The sequence below is a fragment of the Sus scrofa genome, chromosome 6 (genome assembly GCF_054392235.1).
Source record: "Sus scrofa isolate SSC_HxYL_T2T_F1_AM1 chromosome 6, Sscrofa_HxYL_maternal_Yorkshire_Landrace_v2.0, whole genome shotgun sequence".
In the NCBI taxonomy this organism is placed as follows: Eukaryota; Metazoa; Chordata; class Mammalia; order Artiodactyla; family Suidae; genus Sus; species Sus scrofa.
This window is the reverse complement of record NC_139388.1, coordinates 2,758,841-2,783,347: the sequence shown is the minus strand read 5'-3', so window position 1 is coordinate 2,783,347 and position 24,507 is coordinate 2,758,841. Positions and strand designations below refer to the sequence as shown.

At 51.2% G+C, this 24,507-nt stretch overlaps 1 protein-coding gene and 1 long non-coding RNA gene across 5 annotated transcripts in view; one reads left to right on the top strand and one right to left on the bottom strand.

The window, feature by feature from the left end:
* The window catches only part of FBXO31 (F-box protein 31), a 44,191-nt gene extending 26,969 nt beyond the window's left edge, over positions 1-17,222 (bottom strand). Inside the window, exons 1-3 of one of the 4 annotated variants that reach the window (XM_021093683.2) lie at positions 16,861-17,222; positions 4,363-4,434; positions 776-862 (exon numbers count right to left, since the gene is read on the bottom strand). In XM_021093683.2, the coding sequence (XP_020949342.1) occupies positions 776-862; positions 4,363-4,434; positions 16,861-17,209 (508 nt within the window). In that variant the 5' untranslated portion in view covers positions 17,210-17,222. Of the gene's footprint in view, positions 1-775; positions 863-4,362; positions 4,435-16,391; positions 16,755-16,860 lie in introns of those variants that run through there. The other 3 variants (XM_021093687.2, XM_021093684.2, XM_021093693.2) reach the window with 3 other exon arrangements.
* Positions 9,295-24,507, top strand: part of LOC146402146 (uncharacterized) — a 345,416-nt gene continuing 330,203 nt past the window's right edge. The window contains exon 1 of the long non-coding RNA XR_014805315.1: positions 9,295-13,495. This is a non-coding gene — a long non-coding RNA (uncharacterized LOC146402146). The remainder of the gene's footprint in view (positions 13,496-24,507) is intronic.

Sequence of the window (24,507 nt, the reverse complement as noted above, 5' to 3'; positions counted from 1 at the left end):
ACCCAGGTTCGACCCCTGGCCTTGCCCAGTGGGTTAAGGACCCGGCGTTGCCACGAGCTGTGGTGCAGGTTGCAGGTGAGGCTCGGATCCACGTGGCTGTGGCTGTGGTGCAAGCCGGCGGCTACAGCTCCAATTGGACCCCAAGCCTGGAAACCTCCATATGCCATGAGTATGAAAAAGCCTCCCCCATAAAAAGAAGGAAAAAAAAAAAAAAACAGAGACAGCATGGATCACCTACGGAATCTGGCTTAGGAAAATTTCCGGAGTTCAGTGCTGCCAATAATCAAAGGAAGAGTCAGGATCTAGGAATCAACTGTTTCCACATAACTCTGTGTGTGTGTGTGTGTGTGTGTGTGTGGGTGTGGCCTTTTTAAATTGACATATACTATTAACATGTGAGTAATAAACCCTGGATATGGACAGTCACATTTCTTCCTGGGATAAAAAGGTTTTAAGGCTTCTGCCCTGTCTCAAAAAGCGATAAATGCTAAAATGCACATCAACACAGGGATCCAGGCGTGTACAACCCAGAGGCCCAAAGCTGCCGTGGAAACCCGGCCAGCCATTGGTGCAGCTCCCCTGGGGCCAGGGCTCAGGAGTCACCCCAGTACCGAGGAGCCACAGAGGGCGCTGCAGCAAAGTGAAAACCAGCAACAGCCAAGGTCAGCTCGCTCTCGGGACCGAAGCCGCCCCCACGCCTTGAGTGGGACCCCTGTCCATGCAGCTTCTCAGCCGAGCTTGCCCACAAAAGCGGAAGCCAGCGGGAGGTACGTACGGCAGGTGTAAACATCTCTGTACTCCATGTGCTCGTAATCGGGAAGAATTTTCATGAAACGTCCTGACTTCACACGAGGGTTTATACCTGAACAGACACAGCAGGGAGAGGGCTAAAGATGGGTCCGCCTTCGCGACTGTGGGAAAGGTTTTCACAGGACTCAACACCTCTCTCTCAGCAACACCACACGATCCGTCAGATCCTCCACCCCAGAACCTCGGGGGAAGCACCTGCCAAGCGGGCAGGCCTGGCTCGAAGGGAACATGATGGACGTCCCTCTCCATCAGTGACTCAACCAGCAGTCACGAGGAGGCCAGCTAGGGACCCCTCGGGCCTCGCTCCCATCACTCGCCACCATCACTGGGGCTCAGCGAGGTGGAGGGCAGAGGTCGTGGCACATGGATATTCAGGGTGTGGAGAGAATGCTGTGCTCCACCAGGAGACCCAGCTTGCCCAGTGCACCCTGAGGGTTCTCTCTGGTCTGCTGCACATGTGTGCTTTGTCGTGATTAAGGACAGCGTTTGGGCGTTCCCATCGTGACTCAGTGGTTAACGAATCCGGCTAGCATCCATGAGGACGTGGGTTCAATCCCTGGCCTCACTCAATGGGTTAAGAATCTGGCGTTGCCGTGAGCTTGTGGTGTAGGTCGCAGACGCGGCTCAGATCCTGCATTGCTGTGGCTGTAGTGTAGGCCAGCAGCTACAGCTCTGATTCAACCCCTAGCCTGGGAACCTCCATATGCTGCGAGTGTGGCCCTAAAAAGACAGAAGAAAAAAAAAGAACAGTGATTGCCAGCCTCCTAACGCAGTCAGCACCCCTTCTCTCCTGAATCCAGGTTGCTGACTACCACCTATGCAGGAACTAGGGTTGACTTTCTTCCAACACCTATTCCAGAAGCAAGGTGATCTTCTCCCAGATAAGGCCTTCAAAACAAACTCACAAAAGCACAGTTGCTGCACCGTGATAAAGAAAACTGAAGCTCACTTTGACCAGGGCAAATGAAACACTCTGGATGATAAATAACAAGTAAAATGAATTACTCCGTGGATTCTGCAACCATTTTCAAGGGGTTGGGAAATCTCCAGATGTCCTCCTCTGCCTGTCCATGTCCCCTCTGCCTAGACAGGCCTGCATGGCCCTTGTCCCCGCTCCCCGGCCCCCTGGCCTCCCCAACCTGGACCTCTCCCTCTCTCCCTGCTCCCCTCCTGCCCACCTGTGCGCAGACGTCCCTCCACAGGACAGATGCCACAGACCGGGGCGACTCCTAACACCTGCCTCCGGCCAGGATGCTACCTTGAGCACTTACAACTCTTAGAAATCAGGTTGCTTTGCGATGATACCACGAAATGGCCTAACAAACTCGAAAAGCAGTAGGGTGGTGAGAACTTGCCACAGCAGATCCACACAGAAACAGCTGGCCCTCCAAAAGCCAGGAAAGCTTTCCTTTCTGAGCATTCACGGTGGTGAGTTCAGCTCTGACTGACACAGCCGCCCGTAGCGAGGGTGGACTCCTGGACTCTACACTGTGGCAGGTGAGATGCGGGCTTCCGGGGACACTGGAGCCGAGAACGGGGGCACCAGAACGGAGGGCGGGAGGGGAGAGGCACAGCCGGTTTCCGCCCCTGCAACTCAGGGCCTTGGGATTCAAACCGGCATCATTCTGGCCACCGAGATGGGAAAACAGGAAAGAGTTACACTTTCCCGAGACGTGACCACTTGGGCCCCCAGACCCGCTCCCCCCTGGAGACACATGTCCTCTCGGGTGGTGAGACGTGGAGCAGAAGCCAGAGAAGAAACCAAAGTCCCTTGCATGGGGAAGGAGGAGTAGGAGGCCGTGAGCAGACCAGCCCACACCGGGGTCCAGAACCAGCAGCGTGGGGGCGGGATGGCAGTGCAGGCCTGAGCAGCACAGGGGGCAGGATGGCAGTGAGGGCCCGAGCGAGTGGGGAGAAGCGGGGCTGGGACCCAGGGGGCTCAGAGGAGGTGGGAGGAGGAAATCACTGGAAGGCACAGCTGAGCGCCAACACCGAGAGCCCTTCGCGCCCAGGGCAGCTGAGCACCTCAGAGGAAGGTGCTCCAACAACTCAGAGCCTCTGGCAGGAGGACTCCCCCTCGTAAGCAAATTCTAAGCCAGGAACGCTGGCCAATCCAACAGTCCCTCCCAGTGGCCACGGGATCCGTGTGGAGGACGGCTGATGGGATGGGACGAGGATCAGCCCGGACTCGGAGACTGACTGCTCGCCATGGCTTGTCTCCCTGCAGGGCCGGCTGCTGCGGAGAAAGTCCAGGCTTTACCCATTCCAGGGGCCGGGACACCTGAGGAGGTGCGACTCTGAGAGCAACAAGACACTGAAAGGAAGGAACACAGCCAGTGACACCAACTAGCAAGCCCCGACTCTGGAAGGAGCCTCCGGCTCCCACCCAGCAGCCTGGCCCCCAGGAGGCCCTCGGCCCGCTGCCCGCTGCCCCCTCCACCCCGAAGCACAGGTGCTTCCATGATAACAGTGTTTCAGTCAGAAGCACCCGCAGGTCTCAGCGCTCAAAGCAGAACTGGTACAAAGCTCAAAAGAATGTGAAAACCAACATCTACCAAGCTGGTTTGAGAATGAACATTTAAGGTGCTTTTCAGAGAGGTCACCAAGTCAACTTTAGGCCAAAGAGAAGGGTCACCACGGACCTTCTCCCTCCATTCTTTAACGTTCAGCCTTGGGTATCAGCCACGCAGGCCACACTCCACTGGTGGGGACAATTGCCTGCCGGGCCCCGGGCAACGTCAGTGCCAAGAGACGCCCTCGCAGCCTCACACAAAGGGCACTGAGGAAAGGCCGGCCAGGATGACACAGGGGTCAGGGGCTGTGAACACAGGGAGTGCTGCTGGCGACTCTGGAAAGCAAAGGGCAGGCCCCACTGCGCCTGTAGGACAGCTGAGGCTGGAGTGGGCGGGGAGGAGGGGCCCCGGAAGGCCAGGGCTGCATGTCGCAATCACGACTGCCATCCCCACTCCATCCAGGCTGCGGGCCTAGGGCCTCGAGCCGGGGTACCCCAGGGCTCACCAGAGCTGCTTCTAGGGCAGATGCCCCATAAAAGTCACCTTTATCCATATGGGAGCAAAATCAGGGTCATGATTCACCCGAAAATGGAGAAGAGAGAGCCCCCCACCTTCTCCTTGCTACTGCCAACAGTGCTGTCTTTAAAATGACACATGTGGAGTTCTCGTCACGGTGCAGCAGAAATGAATCTGACTAGGAAACATTAGGTTGCGGGTTCGATCCCTGGCCTCGCTCAGTGGGTTAAGGATCCAGTGTTGCCATGAGCTGCGGTGTAGGTCAAAGACGCAGTTGGGATCCCCAGTTGCTGTGGCTGTGGTGTAAGCCGGCAGCTACAGCTGCAACTTGATCCCTCGCCTGGGAACCTCCACATGCCATGGGTGCAGCCCTAAAAAGAATAAACAAATAAATAAATAAATAAAATGACAAAAGTGACTTTAAGAGGGTGTCTGAGAATGACCTGTGGGCTGAATTACTTTTCGGGCTCACTGAGTACCTGCTTCTGGAACAAGGTCGGCGGATGGTAACAGATTAACTTACGCTTCGCATAGACGTCTCGACAAGACACGCCCGTGATCTCCAGCTTCCGCAAGTTTTCACAGACACCGTACTCTGGAACGAGAAATTACAGTCAAGAAATCGCAAAGCGGCCGAAGGGAGAGCCTGACAGCCTGGGGGAGGGCGGGGTGGGGCGTGCCTCACCCTCGGCCTCGTCTCCTGAGCCTGGCACGTGGTGGAGACGGCCTGGGGTGGTGGAGACGGCCTGGGTGTCAGTCGACACCCTCGCTCACCAGCGAAGCCTTCCTCCACTCTTAGACAGCTCCACTCTGAATGAAATAGCAATCTGTCCATTCTGATAGGCTCTGGAAGCCCACGCGCTCAAACCCACAGCCAGACAATCCCAGCACAGGAGCGCGGGCGTCGCAGAAACCCGGAGTCTGGAGATGACACGTGTCCCGTGGAAATGTGAGCCTCACTGGGGTCAGGGTTCCACAAAGGCCCCCCAGCCTCCAAGGCGGCTAATGACTCGTAAACAAAGACACAGCTGAGGCCACCCGGACCTCGCAGCAAAATCGGACCCCCCTGCACAGGCAGGGCTCTGCCCCCGGGGCGGGAAGGGAAACCCAGGCCCCAAGCGGCTGAAGCCCCAGCAGTGCTTCCGGAAGGCAGGCTGCAGTCTGTCCACCAAAGAGCTGCGCACCTCCTCCCAACACAGACACCCCCCACCCCGGTCCTGTCCTTTCAACGGAACGGATGACATTAACCAAACGCTTCCATCTGCGCCAAGGCGGTTATGGAAACCACCTGGCCAACATCCCTGAGATCAGATCAGGCCCCCGCCCAGGGCCCTGCTCTCCCCGCCTCCCCTGCTGAGGACCAGACCACGGCTGTGCTCCTTATCAGACCAAAACATGTCTCGTCCCCTGCCAAGAAGCACGCGCCCTCCATTCTGGAGGATTACGCAAGTGACAGGAACTTGGGAGGAACCGGCTAACACGTGGTTTGCGAACCCGAGGAGGGATGACACCTACTACAACACGAGTCACCAGCAATGAGAGTCCCCACTTTGCCACAATGCTTGCAGACCTCCCGGGGACAGCCGAAACCACCACACCATCCCGGCCCGGGAGCAAGCTGGAGCTGGTCTGCCCACACTCCTGAGAAGAGCTCTGCTCCACACTGAACTCTTCGCGGTCCCCCAGCAGCTCGGGATGCCCACCACGGCCAGGTGGCCCTCATGTCACCACCTGTGTGGCTCTCCACAGTGTCCTTCCCTCAGACCAACGATGCGCTCCAAAGCGTCAGTGCACAAGGCGGGTGCCGAGGCTGTTTGCTGTGTGGTTCTGAAAGAACAGCTCCTCTCCGGGTTCCAGGGCTCTTACTGCCTCGCTGACGAGGCAGCTGGGGTGTGGGGTGGCCTACTTTGGCATAAGCACTTTTGCGACATGTGCAGACACTATACCGGTTAGATGCAAGGCCCAGACTGTCCCTGCGTCACAGCCAGGCCTCCATGTGGCATCCGCGCTGCCTGCAGGCATCTCCCGCGTGTGTCACATTCCTGAGGGTGGGCACCTGCTCTGTGATTCTCATTTCTGAGTCCAGAGATCCTCCAGCCTGATAGAAACAACACACTCCTCCCGCCAACAGCTTGGACCCCAGAATGATTCTAGGATTTTTAGCCAGGATGACCGAATCATTGTGAATGTCTGCTAATATCACCCTGGAGGTGAACTTGAGCAAGAAGACAAGCCGGCCACAAAAAGGCCACGAATAATCAGAATGCAAAAGCACGATGCAGTGCTAATAAATACAGCAATCCTTAGTGGGTTCTTCTTAACGTTCCCAAAAGAGTATACATCCATCAAAGCAGAAAAATGTCATTCTGACCCAACGGCTCTTGCGAGAAATGTTCAGTATTTTCCACATGATGGAAAAATCTTTTTCTTAAACAGTGGCTGGGAACAATTCCGCACCCTCTGATTGTTCTATAAACCTTCCTGTAAGTTATCAGGGGAAGTGCCCTTAAAATAGGATTGGGGGGGGGAGTTCCCGTCGTGGCGCAGTGGTTAACGAATCCGACTAGGAACCATGAGGTTGCGGGTTCGGTCCCTGCCCTTGCTCAGTGGGTTAACAATCTGGCGTTGCCGTGAGCTGTGGTGTAGGTCGCAGATGCAGCTCAGATCCCGCGTTGCTGTGGCTCTGGCGTAGGCTGGTGGCTACAGCTCCGATTCGACCCCTAGCCTGGGAACCTCTATATGCTGCGGGAGCGGCCCGAGAAATGGCAAAAAGACCAAAAAAAAAAAGAAAAGAAAAATAGGATCAGGGCCAGTGTCGGTGCAGCACCGCAGGTCCCCCCTGCAGAAAAACTCACCGGTGTTAACGCTGTCCTGTCCCACCTGGCCCAAGACGACTGAAGTTAGCATGCCAAACCAGGCCGCCTACAGCTGCCTTCTAGGTCCTGGATCAAGCAACTTTCCTTGCTAATTATTATTAGGTGAGGTAGCTTGTGAAAGTCTTTTTTTGAACGTGTCTGCTTCCCCAAAAATAGGCAACAAAGTAAAAAAAAAAAAAAAAAAAAAAAGTTGGGAAAGGGGACAAAAATAGGTTAGCTAGACTTGAGGAAGTTTAAATTAAACATAGAATTACCATATGATCCAGCTAGTATCCTATTTCTGGGTACATACCCCAAAAGAAATGAAAACAGAGTCAAAGAGATATTTGTAGGAGGTCCCGTCATAGCTCAATGGAAACAAACCCGACTAGTATCTATGAGGACACAGGTTCGATCCCTGGCCTTGCTCAGTGGGTTAAGGATCCAACGTTGCTGTGAGCTGTGGTGTAGGTTGCAGATGCAGCTTGGATCCTGAGTTGCTATGGCTGTGGCGTAGGCCGGCAGCTTCATCTCCAACTTGACCCCTAGCCTGGGCACCTCCACATGCTGAAAGTGTGGCCCTAAAAATCAAAAAAATAAAAAGAGATATTTATACATCTATATATGTAGCAGCATTATTCACAATAGCCAAGAAGTAGAAGCAACCTAAGTATCCATCAGTGGAGGAATGGAAGAGCCAAACATGGTCCATTCACACAATGGAATATTATTCAGCCTTAAAAAGGGAGGAGAGGGAGTTCCCTGGTGGTCTAGTGGTTAGGACTTGGTGCTTTCACCGCTGTGACCTGGGTTGAATCCCTGGTCTGGGAAATGAGATCCCACATCAAGCCACTGTGCACCATGGCCAAAAAATAAAATAATCTTTTTAAAACACCAGTTCCCATCGTGGCTCAGCGGAAATGAATCTGACTAGCATCCATGAGGATGCAGGTTCTACCCCTGGCCCTGCTCAGTTATATTTGCACTAGGATCCGGTGTTGCCATGAGCTGTAGTGTAGGGTGCAGACGCTTGGATCTGGCGTTGCTGGGGCTGTGGTGTAGGCCAGCAGCTACACCTCTGATTGCATCCCTAGCCTGGGTACCTCCATATGCTGCGGGTGTAGCCCTAAAAAGACAAAAGACAAAAAAAAGGATGGAGAGTCTGACAAAGGTTACAGCATGAATGAATCTTGAGGACACTGTGCTAAGAGAAAGTAGCCAGTCGCAAGAGGACAATATTATATGAGAACAGAATAGTCAAATTCATAGTCAGGAAGCAGCACGGTGGGTGCCAAGGGGCCGGGGAAGGGAAACTGGAGGCAGCATGTCAGCTGGGTAAGACAGACAGGTGTGGAGGCGGAGGACGCACACCAGAGAGCCGGGCACCAAGCCCCCGGAGGGAGGAGGACACAAGGACACACGCTGCCCGCTGAGGCGCCTTCCCTGGAAGAGAAGCTGGAGACTGAGCAGAGACGGTGTGAGATGCGCCCACGCTCTGTGTCAAAACAAAGGTGACAAGGTTCATGTCACCACCCACGCACTGCGCCCGTCTTGGGCCTGCAATTAGAGGGGACTTAGCCCCTGCTCCCATAAACATCGCTTGTGAGGAACTCCGCCCGCGAGAAGGGCACAGCACTCCCAGCCTCTGGAGCAAGCTGGTGGGCACACATGATAAGCCCGGAAAGTCCTGGGGGGTCTTGAATGCCAGAGACTGGAGTCCAAGGGCATCGCAAAAGCAGAAGTCTCAAGGAGAAAAGCAGCATGGGGAGCTCCCGTCGAGGCGCAGTGGAAATGCATCCGACTGGAAACCATGAGGTTGAGGGTCCCATCCCTGGCCTCAATCGGTGGGTTAAGGATCTGGCGTTGCCCTGAGCTGTGGTGTAGGTCACAGACACGACTTGGATCAGATGTGGCTGTGGCTGTGGCTGTGGTGTGGGCCAGCAGCTGTGGCTCCGATTAGACAGACCCCTAGCCTGGGAACCTCCATATGCTGCAGGTGAGGCCCTAAAAAGACAAAAGACAAAAAAAAAGGAAAGAAAGAAGGAAAAGAAAAGCAGCATGGACAGAGAGACCTGTGGGCGGAGGCAGCAGAGAAGGCCCTGGAGATGCAGGTGGCGGTGGGGGTCCCATGAGGAAGCCACTGCACCACCAGGCAAGGCAGAGGCAGAAAGAAAGGTGTAACCCAGACAGACTGGCCCCTGGCAAGGCAGGGGGGAGTGGAGAAGGCAGGCTGGAGGAATGCTGCTGGCCCATTTCCCACCTGCTGTAAACCCAACCAGTTTTCCAAGTCAAACCAAAAGGCAGTATTGACTGGAAATTTCCCGCATTTGCATTTGCACTAAATTAGGGATAATTATAACCCTTCATAAAATATAGCTAAAACTTTACTTCGGCAGCTGAAAAAGGAAGTAGACACAGAGATGGGAGCTGGTGAGAGAGGGGGCTCCACCAAGGCTCAGGAGGAGTCTGACAGCTGGCCCCAGGCTTCCTGACACAGCTGCTCTGAGTGAGCCTCCAAGGACGGCTCTCCAACAGCAGAGCCCCGGGGGCCCCCAGCTCAGCTGCTTTCCTTAGCTTTTACTGTAACTGCATGAAATGTCTTTTTCTTTTTTTTTTTTTTTTTTAATAATGTTACAGATCTGGAAAAACCGCTCTGCAGCCAGCTCATCTTAGCATGGGAAGAATGTAAAATCAAACCTGGACACAGCCCATAGGCATCTCCTATTAAACACCTAGAATATTCGGGACGCTAAGTAAATAGTTTCCAAGGACAGCTGACACTGCCTACATAGTCAATGTGACTTATTCCCAACCAGTTCCACCCCTGCAAAGATAGTCGCAGTGTCAAGAGGAACCTTGAGAAGCCTCGCCCTCCAGCCAGGGGTGCTGACCCCGTCCAGCTTCTGCTGGCCAAGGGAGGCCCACCTGTCATGCCCAGACCCTTCTTCCTAGTACACCGGCACGCACCTGGTCACACCACGCACCTGGGAGACCTTTTCTAAGATTTCAAACTTCCCGACTCCTAACCAACACCCCACAAGCAGGCCTGGTAATTCTGTTTACTCCTCTCTCCATCGCCACCAGGTGGACAGTAAAGTGATGCTGACTCACGAGTCCCGAACCCAGGCCACGTCCTCAAAAGTCCTGGGGTTTTGAGAGGACACGTGTTCCCCTCCAGAGTCCCAAAGACGCCCTTGCACTTGCGCATTCCTGCCAGCCAGAAAGACAAACCAAGATCCTCCTGCATTATGTAATCGCTTTATAAACACAGTGGAACAGTACAAGTGGCAGTGCCTGGACCTCAAACAACCAATCGGCTCTTTCTGGCAAAGCACAAGGGTCGGTCCAATTAAATACGGCCACGGGGAGGTCTTCACTCGGTGCTTTCGGGGCGCCAGCCCCACTTCCCAGCCTGCTTCTGTAAGGTTAGAAATGTCCCCTTCCCCTCTCCTACTCTGCTAACTTGAAGGATTAGGTTTCTCTGCTAAGCAGCATATGAGATTCAACTTCCAAAAATAGAGGCTGTAGTTCTCCCAATGAGTAAAACAGAAGGAAAGGATAAAGGTTTCCCTGCAGTGTTGAGATCCTGCTGTCTGTGCAGGAGGAGGCCTGGCCTCCCCGGCTCACGGCTGAGACAGGTGAGTTTCTATTACCTGGACACGTTGTCTATCCAACTGCTGACCCACCCCCAACACCAAAACAAGTACATTCAACAAACATCTGCCTAACAAGCATCATCAGATGCTCCTAAAGCCGACTGGAAATCAACAACGTGCCCGCTCCCCTCTTCCCTGGACGCTGTTCCCGCCTTCAGCCTCACGTAACAAGAGCCACATTCCTCACATTTCACATCAGCACCTCGAGAGGGAACAGAAAGAGTGTTTTCGCCGGCATGCAAATACAAAATTGCACACTGGTTTTTAAGTTTCCCTTTCTGTCATACAGCTCATACATTATGTGAAAGGGGTATTTTTCATGAAGGTGGGATTTAAACGCACTTTTGACCAACAACTCATCAAGACACCATACAATTACTACGCCAAGCTCCCATTGTGGTGCCACAGGATCAGCAGCGGCATCCTGGGAGCGCTGGGACACAGGTTCGACTCCCAGACCAGCCAGTGGGTTAAGGATCTGGCACTGCAGCAGCTGCGGCTTAGAGCTGATCCCTGGATGCCAGGGGTGGCCCAAAAAAATAACCTAACTATTACTCCAGGTGTCCTCAAAAGACTTACCATCAAGAGACTAAATGGGTAAATCATACACTATAAATTCAGAACCTGACACTGGCAGGTATTGAGCTGAGTAAGATGAAATCTTTGCGTCTCAATACTTAAGCATCCTGTGTGGGAAGGAGAACACAGGTGTGACCATCTCCTTTGTTTTTAAAGGTATCTTTTGTTATTATTTGAATGTTTCCATTTAGAATCACGGTCTGAATTTTCTAAACTCATGAGCCTCAGGCAGATTTCAGGAAGCGCTGCATAACACAGACAAACAGTGTCAAAAACTGGCTAGCATTTCAAAACTCACCAAACAAGCAGTGAAGCATTAACCAAGAAAAGCTTCGTCAAGGGTCAAAGGCAAAGAACGGACTTGGCTGCTACCCTGTACTCTGAGAAATGACAGCGTATTTATAGCCCCACAAGCAAGCAACTGCAGGAGGCCTGTAGCCAAAGGAGTGATGCGTCAAAACACTGCTCAGCCTGCCTCCAACCCTGCGCCTGCCCTGGAGGCTGGGGTTGCTCTGGTTTGGTTTCCTGTAAGAGTGGAAATATCACTTCTTTGGTGTGTGCTTGCCTCCAAACAGGAGCACAGATTTGGGTTTCTCAGAGACAACTTTCCTTCACCTGCCAGGAAAAACACCAGAGAAGAGATTTAATCCAACAGCTCCAATAGGCAGGGGGCTAGAAAGACCAAATAAAAACAACTGATTTATTGTTATTGCTTTATTATTGCTAGGACACTGAAAATCGTGAGCATTATAAACAGCCACCTTATTTTTTAAGTTTTGTGTGTCACTCCCGCCTGCCCCAGAGTTCTGTCATTTTACGGAGAGAGAGCCCACGACATGCGTGCCCTGCCTGAGCCGGGGAAGTCAATCAGGGCCCCCAACTCTCTGAGGCAATGAAACACAGGGGTCCACTTCCCCTGACCGCCCCCGTGCCCTTTCTGTGGCCTGTCTTCTCTGGGAAATCCAGTGATCAGAAGGGAGAATGCCAACTCGTAACCCTTAGCCGCCATCGTGCAGGCTCACGGTCTCACTCACCCTCCCAGGACACGTCACCCAACGTCAGAGCCGCACCTGGAGCTTTGGGGTCAGGAAACCAGAGGAAACAGGACCGGCTGGGACCAGCCTCCTCCTGCTCACCAGGGCCGCAAAGGGCTTAGTTTCTGCCTCTGTGGACTTGGCTTTGGCTTCAACACCCACCATGACCAAACGTCTAGTTCAGCACAGAAGAAGTTTTGAGGCTCAGGAAATAAGATCAAGTCTGTCTCACACATGACTGTTCTTATACACATTCCAGCCCTGATTAAACTGACCCTATAAGACCCTATGAATGCCACACGGGACGGCCGACGGTCCAGCGGTGGACCCCGATGAGCTGGAAATTAGAGCCACCAGAATGAACCAGTGAAACCGAAGACCCAGCTGTTAACCGTCTTCATAACCTCAGGACCAACAATGATTACTTTAAGCCAAAGTAAAACGTTGGAAACTTCCGAGTTCCTGCTGTGGCTCAGCAGAAAATGAACCTGCAGCAGAAAATGAACCTGCAGCAGAAAATGAACCTGACTAGTATTCATGAAGATGTGAGTTCCATCCCTGGCCGTGCTCAGTGAGTTAAGGATGAGCATTGCCATGAGCTGCAGTGTAGGTCACAGACGTGGCTCGGATCCCGCATTGCTGTGGCTGTGGGGTAGGCCAGCAGCTGCAGCTCCAATTGGACCCCCAGCCTGGGAACCTCCATATATGCCGCCAGGTTTATAACTTCAATTAACACCGGAACTTTTGCAAAAGTCACTGTAAGTGAAGTTAAAAAGCAAATGACTATTTGACTATGAGAAAACGTTTGTACATATTAAAAAGGCACTGATCCAGATTACATGCCTAAAAGCCCACATCAACAAGAAAAAATAATAGGGGGAAAAAAGGGCAAAAATTAAGGGTGCGTGAAGAATAAAAATCCAAATGGCCAATAATTATGTTTTTATTTATTTATTTTTATGGCTGTACCCACAGCACATGGAAGTTCCTAGGCCAGAGACTGAATCTGAGCTGCAGCTGCAACTTATGTCACAGCTGCTGCAGGCCCAGATTCTTTAACCCCCTGCACTGGGCTGAGGACAGAACCCACGTCTCCGCAGCAACCCAAGCTACTGCCATCGGATTCTCAACACACTTCACCACAGCGGCAACTCCAAGAGTTATGTTTTTAAATGTGCATTCTTTGGGAGTTCCCGTCGTGGTGCAGTGGTTAACGAATCCGACTAGGAACCATGACGTTGCAGGTTCGATCCCTGCCCTTGCTCAGTGGGTTAACGATCTGGCATTGCCGTGAGCTGTGGTGCAGGTCACAGACGTGGCTCAGATGCTGCGTTGCTGTGGCTCTGGTGTAGGCTGGTGGCTACAGCTCTGATTAGACCCCTAGCCTGGGGACCTCCCATATGCCGTGGGAGCGGCCCAGGAAATGGCAAAAAGACAAAAAAATAATAATAATAATAAAAATAAATAAATAAATGTACATTCTTTTTTTTTTTTCTTTTTGTCTTTTAGGGTCACACCTGCAGCATATGGAGGTTCCTCCAGCCTACACCACAGCTCACAGCAACACTGGATCCTTAACCCACTGAGCAAGGCCAGGGATGGAACCGGAGTCCTCATGGATACTAGTCAGGCTCGTTAACCGCTGAGCCATGATGGGAGCTCCTGAATGTGCATTTTTTTTTTTTTTTTTTCTGCCAGAGTGTGCAGCAGCTTGATGTGGGATCTCAGTTCCCAGACCAGGGACTGAACGAGGGCCACAGTGGTGAAAGTGTGGAGTCCTAACCAGCAGACCATCAGGGAACTCCCTAAATGTGCAGTTATCAGGCATTTGCAAATTAAAATGAGGGGCTGTTTCTCACCCAGATTCTCACAGATTTTCAGAAATCGATAGTTCAAACTAGACAGAATTTATCAAACACTGGATTAAAGGAGCCAGACCACAAAGGCAGCTACTCTGTGATGCACATGGGGCATTCCTCTCACCTTTAGCAACTTGCCTAGGCACGCCCTCATGGGACAGGTGTGCAAAGAGTAAAATATAACTGTGTTATATCTGGAGCAAAAAAAAAATCACTCGAAAAAGTAACTGGCCAGTATCCTGCAAATCTCACAGCCCACTATCCAAGCAACAACACTTCTTCTTCCTCTTCTTTTTTTTGTCTTTTTAGGGCTGCACTCTCAGCACGTGGAAGTTCCCAGACTAGGGGTCAAATCAGAGCTGTAGCCGTCAGCTTCCGCCACAGCCACAGCCATACCAGATCCAAGCCGAGTCTGCGACCTACATCACAGCTCACGGCAACGCTGGATCCCTAACCCACTGAGCGAGGCCAGGGATCAGACCTGCATCTTCATGGATGCCAGTCAGACTTGTTTCCGCTGTGCCACAACGGGAACTCCCAGGCAACAACACTTCCGGATACATTCCTTAGAGAAACTTTCAAATTTACCTGCCCTAACACAGGAGATTGTTCTCCATCACACTGTGTATAATGATGAGATCAAAAATAAGCAAAGGAACACGCGTGACCTCTTGCAATCACGAACCATCGCACAGTGCTGAAGAAGACTGAGCTGGGCTCAAGTGCGTTAACATGGACAGAACTTAAGAACACAAGGTGATGGGGGGAAAGGCAGATGCACATGACTGCCGCTGTGACACATTTCTAAAAATTAAACCACCACCAAACAGTGTCACACTCTGGCGGTGTTACAGGTTCCCAGATAGACAGACAAACTCAACCCACACAACAGCAGCGGCTTCCAGGGAGTGGGAAGGACGGGGCGGTCAGCAGGACCGGAGTGTCAGGTGAGTCGTGCTCTTTACGAGAAAGGGAGAGAGAGGAAGAGCAAATATGACTGAAGACGTACCTGCTACATATTGGGATGGCTAGGAACATGCCTGTTTGATCACTTTTGTCTTTCATTTTTTTTTTTTTTTTAATTTCTCAAGATGAAGTCTCCTAGCTGCCAGGCGAACAAGAGGCGTTGATTCCAACATCACAATGTGTGCTGTCCCAGGAAAGCTGAACTGAGACCAGCAGCAGGAAGGGAAGGATTGAAGGTGCTTCTATGTCTGCCCCTCAACGTCTCTCTACATCTTCATGAGGACTTTCTACATTTCCATTAGCAGCCATGAGAATGTGCCCTGAGCGGTACCTCTGCGGCATACCTTTGAGTTTTTGATCATACGAAAGTCTTCTGCCACCCCCTGTTCCTAGAATTGAGCTACATATGGTTTCCCCAGAGACCACCACCCCCCCCCCCGCCCAGACACCACAAAGGTCTGCCTGACTGATGGAGAAACCCCTCAAAGCACAAATGATCTGTGTCGAATCAGTCTCAGGTGTACAGAATGCAAAACAAAGCCAACGAAAAGGTGGAATGCTCTCTGCCTCTATTTCAGAATGTCAAAAGAAATTCCCTTGCCACATGTACAAAAGGTTAACACTGCTAATATTCAATGAACTCTTACAAAATTGTAAGACAAAATAAACTCCCTAAAAGAAAAAGAGACTAAAACAAATAACAACATCCCCCCAAAAAACCCCCCACAAATAGGGAATTCACACAAGGTGAAATAAAAATGGCCAAGAACCAAACAGCTATCATTCAGGGGGTGAGGTGTTCACCGCGTCATCTCAACTAGCCCTCAAAGTCACCCTAGGGGAGCATCACTTCCCAGGAACACTTGGGAAGGTGAAGCGGCAGGTCCAGGAACTCATGGCAGATAAACAGAGCCTGGCCAGTGATTATAAATCCAGAGTCCTGACCACTGAGCTTTACAGCAGAGACAAGGTGACTGAAGACGATCCCATTCTGGGGAGGATCTGGGCAAAGAGGCCTTTGAACGCAGTCTTCCCAGGGTGCAAACATCAAGGGCTGGGCAATGAGTATCTAAGGTGTCACCAACGTGCACACACCCTGCTGTCCACAGCCCCACTTCGGGACGTGCACCCTAAGAAGATAATCTCCGAAGTTCTACAAGGGACAGGTAAGTCACATCAACGTCTCTTTAAGGCATAAGGGCAGTCTTGATATCACTGTCTATGACAAGGAAAAACTGCAAATTTAAAGTCTATCAGTAAGGGACTAGTCTGTAGCATACACAGACAGTGTAACCCTATGAAGCCGTTATACTAAACCATGTCCACAAGAACAGAAATGGTACCTCCCCGTTTAAGTAAAAAGGTGTACCTGACTCTGCAGGTGGATAAGGAGATAAATGTTTTCCAAAATTTTAAGAGTGGCCTGTCTTAGACTGCAGGGGTCTCCGATGAGTTTCACCTTCTCCCCTTTGTTGTCCTTCCTTGTTTGATTTTTTTCTTAACTATTCTTTGCACCAAAACATGAAAGGTTAGGAATGCAGAGAGCCTTGAACTCTGGATTAGGTAACGCTTTCTTCCTGGGATTTGTTTCAAAACTACTCACTACCCTCACTTCGGCCACCAGCATCCCTGGGGGTCCATCAGCCCTCTCCAGCGCCGTCCCGCGGCCCCCACCGCGTCACAGACCAGTTTCTCGTCCTCAGGAGCGCCTCCAAACACTCGGGCTCCCCTAACTCTTCAAGTTCACCCTCACTGCTCCCGTCAGCTCCGCCCTCAGGGGCTGGGGACCAAGTTGGATGCCACAGACGTCAGTTGCTCCCCGGCCTAAACCCAGCCCCAGCACGCGTCACTGCTCTGGCGTCCTGGCCCCCTCAGCCGGGGGACCCCTTAACCCTCTCTGAGCACCCTTTGTGGGCAGAACCCGGTCCGCTGCCCACCCGGGAAGCCCACCTCGCCCGGAGTTCGCGCCCGGGATCTGTGGCAGGGTCCCTTCTAGAGCCCGTGGGGCCCCCGCCCCAAGCCCCTCCCGGCCAGGCCCCCTCCAGGCCCAGGCCCCGCCCCGGCGCACTCACCCTCCCGGCAGCGCCGCCTCCAGATGGTGTCTGTGTGCAGGATGCGCCGGAACTTGGTGCAGACCTGGGCCAGGTTAGGCAGGTCGGTGCCGGGCAGCGAGGCGAAGATCTCCACCAGCAGCTCGGGCGGCAGCTCCAGCAGCGAGCAGCGCGGGGGCGACGAGGGGCCCGCGCTCCGGCCGCCCCCCACCCCGCACAGCGTCGCCGCGCCCGCCTCGATGCGCTCCTCCTCGGGGTCCGTGTCCGGCTCGCTGTCTGCCGCCGCAGTCTCGGCAGGGCCCCGGCGCTGCTGGCGGCGCCGGCATCCCCGCGACGGGCCCACGCCGCAGAGGCGAGCGCACACCGCCATGCCGGCGACTGACGGCCGCCGCGCCGCCGCCGCCTGTGCGCAGGCGCCGCCGGAGAGCCGAGCCCCGCCCCGCGGGGGAGCTCGCCCCGCCCCGCAGGGGAGCTCGCCCCGCCCCCAGGGGAGCCCAAGCGCGTGCCCGACCGCCGAGCCACGCCCTCCGTGCGCAGCCACGCCCACGTCGCCATTTCTGCTGGGGTCTCCGCCAGGGGTCGGGGGACCTCGAACGCCTCTTTCCTGCCACCGCCCGCCGGGTCTCAGCGGGACCTTCTTCCCCCCGCAGCCCCAGGCCCCCTGGGAAGCCCCGGCCTCCGCTCACCGGAGGTCTGCCGGCATTCTCCATTTCCACGCCCGGACGGAGCGCGGGGAAAGACTGTCACTGACAGCGCGCGACAGCCACTCCTTCCCGACGAGGACTTGGGCGTGGGCAGCAGAAGGTGCGCTGCCGAGTGTGTGGGTCGAACTCACCACCTTTACCCAGGCCAGCCTGGAAGACCCTTCGGGGACCTCCCCACCCCCAGAACTCCCCAGGAAGGTCCGGAGGACCCCCCCAGGGCCCCGCAGAAGAACCCCCTGAGGATCCCCAGAGAACCCGCCGGGGAGGTCCAGAGGACACACACCGCCACCCCCAGGAGCCTCCCAGGAGGTCTCTGAGGAGCGCCCGAGAACTCCGCCCAAAACCCCCCTGAAGACTCCCCAAGAAAGGTCTGAGGATCCCCTGGAGAAACCCCCAAGAAGGCCTGGAGGACATCACTCCCGGACTCCCCAGGAAGCGCTAAAGGAGCCCCCTGGACCCCCCGGCGGGAAAAGTGTTGTGCGGACCCCCAGGAAGGCCTGGAGAAGTCCCCCAGAACGCCCCCGAGAACCCCCAGGAACCCCACCAGAAGGGATACCTCAAGGACTCCCTACTCAGAGGATTCCCCAGGATGGGCCCAAGGGTGCCCTCTCATCTCCCCAAAACCCAGGAGGGTAACCAGAGGCAGGAGTGGGGGGCCAGAGGAAGGGCACGAACTCAGAGCTCCCAGAACCACCTAAGCCAAATAGAACCCTGAACTGCGCCTTTCATCTAAAAACTGACATTCACTCGTTTCCACCTTGGTTGTAATGGGAAGGAGGAATCACCCCAGGTGTGTCTTCCACCTGATCTTGTTGTGCCCTAATTACCTTGTTTACCCTGTGCTCCAAGGTCAAGCCCCGCCCCCCGGCAGGGGTGGAGCCTTCTGACGTCAAAGGTTTCACCTTGAATAGCACTGATCAGGGGAAACTTTTGCACAGATGCGGGCCAGGGGTGCGGACATGATTATAGGATTACGGGAGCTCATCTTGAGTGGGCCTGGATCCATTCTGGTCAAGACTGACTTTAACACCTTGAAGTGCTGGAGCTGCTGCCCTGGGTCCAGCAGGAAGCTAAGAATCCACAGACCACCCCCGTGTTTCTGGTCAGGTGTGGAGTCTTGCTCCTCCCATAGAAAATAGTGACCTTGGAGTTCCCGTCCTGGCTCAGTGGACACGAATCTGACGAGTATCCATGAGGACACAGGTTTGATCCCTGGCCTCGCTCAGTGGGTTAAGGATCTCGCGTTGCCATGAGCTGTGGTGTAGGTCACAGATGCAGCTGGGATCCTGTGTTGCAGTGGCTGTGGTGTAGGCTGGCAGCTATAGCTCTGATTTGACCCCTAGCCTGGGAATCTCCATATGCCGCAGGTGCAGCCCTAAAAAGACAAGAAGACAAAAAAAGAAAGAAAGAAAATAGTGACTCGGCCAGTCCCCTGGGCCCAGCCTCCACAAGGTCCTGGCTATCCACTACTACCGCCACGAGGAGGTCGGCAAGTGAGAAGAGGCTGGCCTGCCCCGATCCACAGAACCCCGTAAACAGGGAAGTGCACCTTCCGACAAAATAGTAATGCTGTACTTCAAATCTTGACCATCTTAGCTCCAGGCATTTGAAAAACATGTAACTGCCCTCCCTGCTTCTGGACAGTGTTTTAAACCATCCTCCACCCTCTTCCTGCAAACAGCAACACATCAACAAAAACCGACTCTTGGCTTCACTCATCTATTTAGAAAAATCTCATGGCTCTGTTGACCCCTTATCACCACGTCACACAGAGTACCTCGCCATCCAACCCTGACCTCCCAGTCTGGCCCTATCTCCTGTCCCCACACGTCTCTCAATGGGAGCCATCCAATACCTTAGCTGAAACTCACCATGCCTTCCTTGTCCTATCTCTGTCCCATGTTCCAGCTGTCTCTTCTCCCCGGTCTGTGCCAGTAAGCAAGCACCCCTAACTGCTTGTCCTCAAATGGCACCCACTTCTCAGAGTGTCCCTTCATGACAGCACCATCATATTGTTTTATTACAAACATTCGCTCCCTTTGGGGGCAGCCTTGCTAGACGTACCCGTCACCTGAGAGAGAAACTAACACCACGTAATCGGCCGCTGTGTACTGACTGAATGTTTGTTGAATGAAAAAAAGAACAAACTGGCTAGAAGGACAAAAAGTGAGGAAGATGAAGCAGAGGTTTAGAGAACACTGGTGTAGTATCACCATCACCCCAAGGTGGGAAATATCTCCACCAACAGAAATGCATCAACGAATGCGATAAATATTTATGAAGGGCTGACTAACCTCTGTGCTATGTTCTGAATGGATCCCTAAGTGGTAAAACCTGAGCCTTGCTGCCTTTTTTTTTTTTAACCTATCTACTCCCTACTAGGTCCTATTGATAAGATACAGTTTTCTCCTAGAGGAGTTCAGAGTACATTAAAATGTACAAAATAAATTTCTGCCTTTAGAAGAATGGTTAACCAGCTATAATGGAAAAAATAAAAATCGTTTTAGAAAAAGAATGGTTAAACTATATCCATCATTTCAATTACACACAATTCAGATAAAAGGTGTATCTATGTGTGTATCCCCTTGATGGCTGAAGCAATGGAAGTCTGTGTATAATAACCCACAGAGCTGTGAAAGAGTTGAATCCATGCTGACCACCAGAACAGAAAGAAGATGACTGTGAGAGCTGGGTGATCCACGTTGGTGGAGAGCAGCCAGAGGGGAAGTCTTAGGCTGCAGCAGAGAACTATTACACAGCGAACCCTGAAAGCTATGTGTCCTTGAAACTTTTACTTATTTAGAACCGCAGCCTTTACAGAAAGCACTAAAGGAGGATGCGTTCCACCTTAAAGTGAGGAAACACTGGATAGAAGAGACCCTCTTTTACAGAAATTGTTTATTCTTTTTTTTTTTTTTTTTTTTTTGTCTTTTTAGGGCCACACCCACAGCATATGGAGGTTCCCAGGCTAGGGGTCAAATCGGAGCTGTAGCTGCCAGCCTACACCACAGCTCCCGGCAACTCCAGATCCTCAACCCACTGAGCAAGGCCAGGGATTGAACCTGCATCCTCATGGATGCTAGTCAGATTCGGTTCCCCTGAGCCACAATGAGAACCCCAGGGTAAGGCATTTTTTAATCGATTGTTCAAAGGCCACGGACCATAGTAGTTCTTGGATTTAGGAGAACCCTGTTAACCCTTCCCATGCTGTTTCTCAGAATCCAGATGGGAAAAATGGCATCTTGCCCACCGCTCAGAAAAAAGTCAAGGGAATGGAAAGAAGGGCAAATATCTAAAGTCTAAGCAAGAGGTTTGAGGTGTACGAAGAGTCTCAACAGTTGCATCCTTTAATCCCACATGTAGGCAAAAGCTGGAAAAACACCAGTCTTTCAGAACTGGTTTAGAATTAAACAAGCAAAAAAACCGAAAAGAACCTGTGGAACACCCACCAGGTCCATCAGTAGTTACACACACTCACTAAAGAGCTGGCGTTCGGTCATAGGAGTGAACCAAGACTGCTTTGCCGCAGGCACTAGCATGTGATTTCTTAAGTTTTACACCCGAGTGTGGCTGGGGAAGAAAAGCACACCAACATGGTGCCTCTCTCGCTCAGGACAGGCCCTCCTGGATCCGGTGAAGACACCCCTAAAGACTGCAAACTATGGAGTCAACCTCACCACCCTCCTGGCTGAATCCTTTCTGAGAAGAGGTTGGACACTGCTCTTGAGCAATACTTGTTTGTTTACTTGTGCTGAAAAAGCAGAGATGACGCACGACTGATTGGACCACTGGCCAATAGCTGCCCAGACAAGAATGAGGGTGGAATATCTCTCCCAATCAGAAAGCGGAGAGGCGGGACAGACTGGGCCGGCTTGAAGAGCCGAACGAATTCTCAGTGGGACTTGCCTTCCATACTGAGTGTGGCAAAATCACCCTAATGTGTTCTACTGTCCGTTCAGGTTTCATGCCTCATTTAACAGACTCGTAGAAATAGCTGGACAGCACGAGTAAGGTGCGAGGCTGTCACATTCTATTTTTAGCCATTACCTTATATTCCCCACGGTTGTGGTCATTTCGTGTTAGGAAAAAGGAATAGGATGAGAGTTATTTAAAACCTATACTGCTTGGCTTTTTAGAATGATTACTTGATAGTTTAAAATCACCATGAGGTTCCTGGAGAAAACAATAATATTGATGTTGTTTATTTTAAAATAAATCGTACTATGCTTATGTTAACTAGCTTAAAATAATCATCAGTAATATTAATTTATCACTGAATATTGTTCACTATGTCGAACTTCGACTAAACCGCTGTCTGGGGGGTCCCTGAAAATTTTCGCATACCCTCAAGCACACTGGTTTTCAAAATTTACATGAAGTTGCAGTACTTTTTTTTTTTTTTTTTGGCTCCACCCACGGCATGTGGAAGTTCCCAAGTCAGGGATGGAACCCTTACCGCAGTTGCAATCTGTACCACAGATGCGGCAACACTGGATTCTTAACCTACTGCGCCACAGGGGAACTTCCACGGCCACAGTCCTTATTAACACTTATTTGCACATGAATATAAATTAGTAAACATTAAACACTGTTTACATATTGCTTATTTCAACACGTTGTTCCTACATGCTCATGAGATACCATTTATACCCCAAGTACTTTGGATGATTTTCTGAGAAAACTGTAGGGATGTGTGTTTTTAGATTCAAGTAGGAATTTAAAGAGTACAGCCGTCACTGTAAGTGTAGACTTTAGCGCTTGAAATTCCAAAGAGTAATCCTGTCCCATCACTAATCGCAGCCCTTGAGGTCATCCCTGGGGCAGGGAACCCAAGGCCTGAGATAATTGGGTAAAGCTGTATGGATGCCGAAGGGACTAGAAAAATACGAAACTCTCCCTCCCCTCTCCCCACACCCATATGCCTGATATCGATTTTTTGTCACTCTTTTTGCATTTGGAACAGTTTTCCAGCAAGAGAACAAAAAGTCCATTTCTTACAAAGTAGCAATCAAGCCAAAAAAGCACTCACCAGTCAATATTTAATATCATAAAAACTCGGAAAAGAAAAGCAACACACAGTCCACACTCTCATTGAAGACTTCACAGCGGATCATTTTGTGTTCTGGAAGAAGGAAGGTACACTTACTGGATCCTGTTCCCCGCCCCCCAAGCCAATCTTCACAGAATAGACACAAAACAAAAAGGATTGTACACTTGGAGCTTAAAATCTTCCTTTGGAACTCTGAAAAAAAGATGGACTGTTTTGAATCTTCATTAACTGTATACTATCATATTTTCAGGGTAAAGAACTGTGACAGAAAGAGGAAAAAAAAAAAAACCTGGGAAAGTGACATATGCACAACTGTTCTTTTGACAATGGTGGCAAAGAGCTACAATTAACACCATTGTTCTGGCAGTGGGGATAATTATACAAGGGCTACAGCATACTTGGTTTCTCTATAAAGAAAGAAATTCCAGCTGCATTGAAACCACTTCGAGAAATACATTTTAGTATGTTTATATAATAAATGTATATTAGCACAATCCAATTACTATATCAAACAGGTATTACTAGAAAGGCGTTTACAAATTCAAAGAGGTTAAAATACTTTCAAAACATTAGATATTAAAAGTTCCTGATGTGGCACAGCATGTTAATGATCTGGTGTTGTCTCTGTGGTGGCGCTGGTTTGATTCCTGGATTCGATCCCTGGCCCAGGAACTTCCATTTGCCATGAGTGTGGCCAATAAAGAAAAAGAAGAAGTATTAAGTGTTCATGAAAGACATTTTTAGGAGTTTCCGTAGAGGCGCAGTGGAAATGAATCCAACTAGGAACCATGAGGTTGTGGGTTCCATCCCTGGCCTGGCTCAATGGGTTAAGGATCTGGCGTTGCGGTGAGCTGTGGTGTAGGCCGGCAGCCACAGCTCGGATTAGACCCCAGCCTGGGAACCTCCATATGCCTCGGGTGTGGCCCTAAAAAGGACAAAAGACAAAAAAAAAAAAAAGCACCAGAAAACAAAAAAACATTTTAACATATTGAGATATAGGGAAGTCATTCTGGCTTATGTATGAGTTAAGTCTATACCAACTAATATCGGCCGTTTGTGGCCTGGCAAACACACATTGTACATCTGCTTTAATTATTAAAGAAAAGGGTACATTGACCGGAAATAAAGAATGTCCATGTTAAAAACAAAGATTAAATGGGAGTTCCCGTTGTGGCTCAGTGGCAACAAATCCAACTAGGATCCATGAGGATACAGGTTCCATCCCTGGCCTTGCTCAGTGGGTTGGGTATCCAGCATCACCTCGAGCTGTGGTGTAGGTCACAGATGCAGCTCAGATCCCACGTTGCTGTGGCTGCGGTGTAGGCCAGCAGCTGTAGCTCTGATTCAACCCCTAGCCTGAGAATGTTCATATACCATGGGTACAGCCCTAAGAAGCAAAAAAAAAAAAAAAAAAGAATATAAAAAATAAGGATTAAATGCTTCTTCTTCTGGGACACCAAGGCTGGTCTTCCTTTGATAATGAGTCCCTTCCCAGGTTCGAGACTATGCTGACTTGCTGTGTATATGCTCGAATGTTCTTTTTTAGAAACCCTGACTTGTTTAATGTTCTTTGTGCAGGCAAGATAAAAAACTACGCTAAAACCCTGCTTCTCTGGAGCAGCTCCTCAGAGTAATCTGGGAAGCAGGCTTCTGGGCTAGTCCTCAGTTTGGGTCAAATAAAAGTTTTTTTCTATTCTTACTATTTATTGTTCATTGATTAATTTCATTGGCAATATTAAAGAGCAAAAACAGCGAAAGAATAAAGTGATGTTCATAGATACATATTTATCAGATGTTTGAGATGGGCAATAACAATTTCATAACTAAATATTGATAGTCATCTATATTTTATCACGCCACTTTCATTAGCTTCTTAGAAAACACTTGGGAGTTTTAAAAATATTGTTGCCCTTT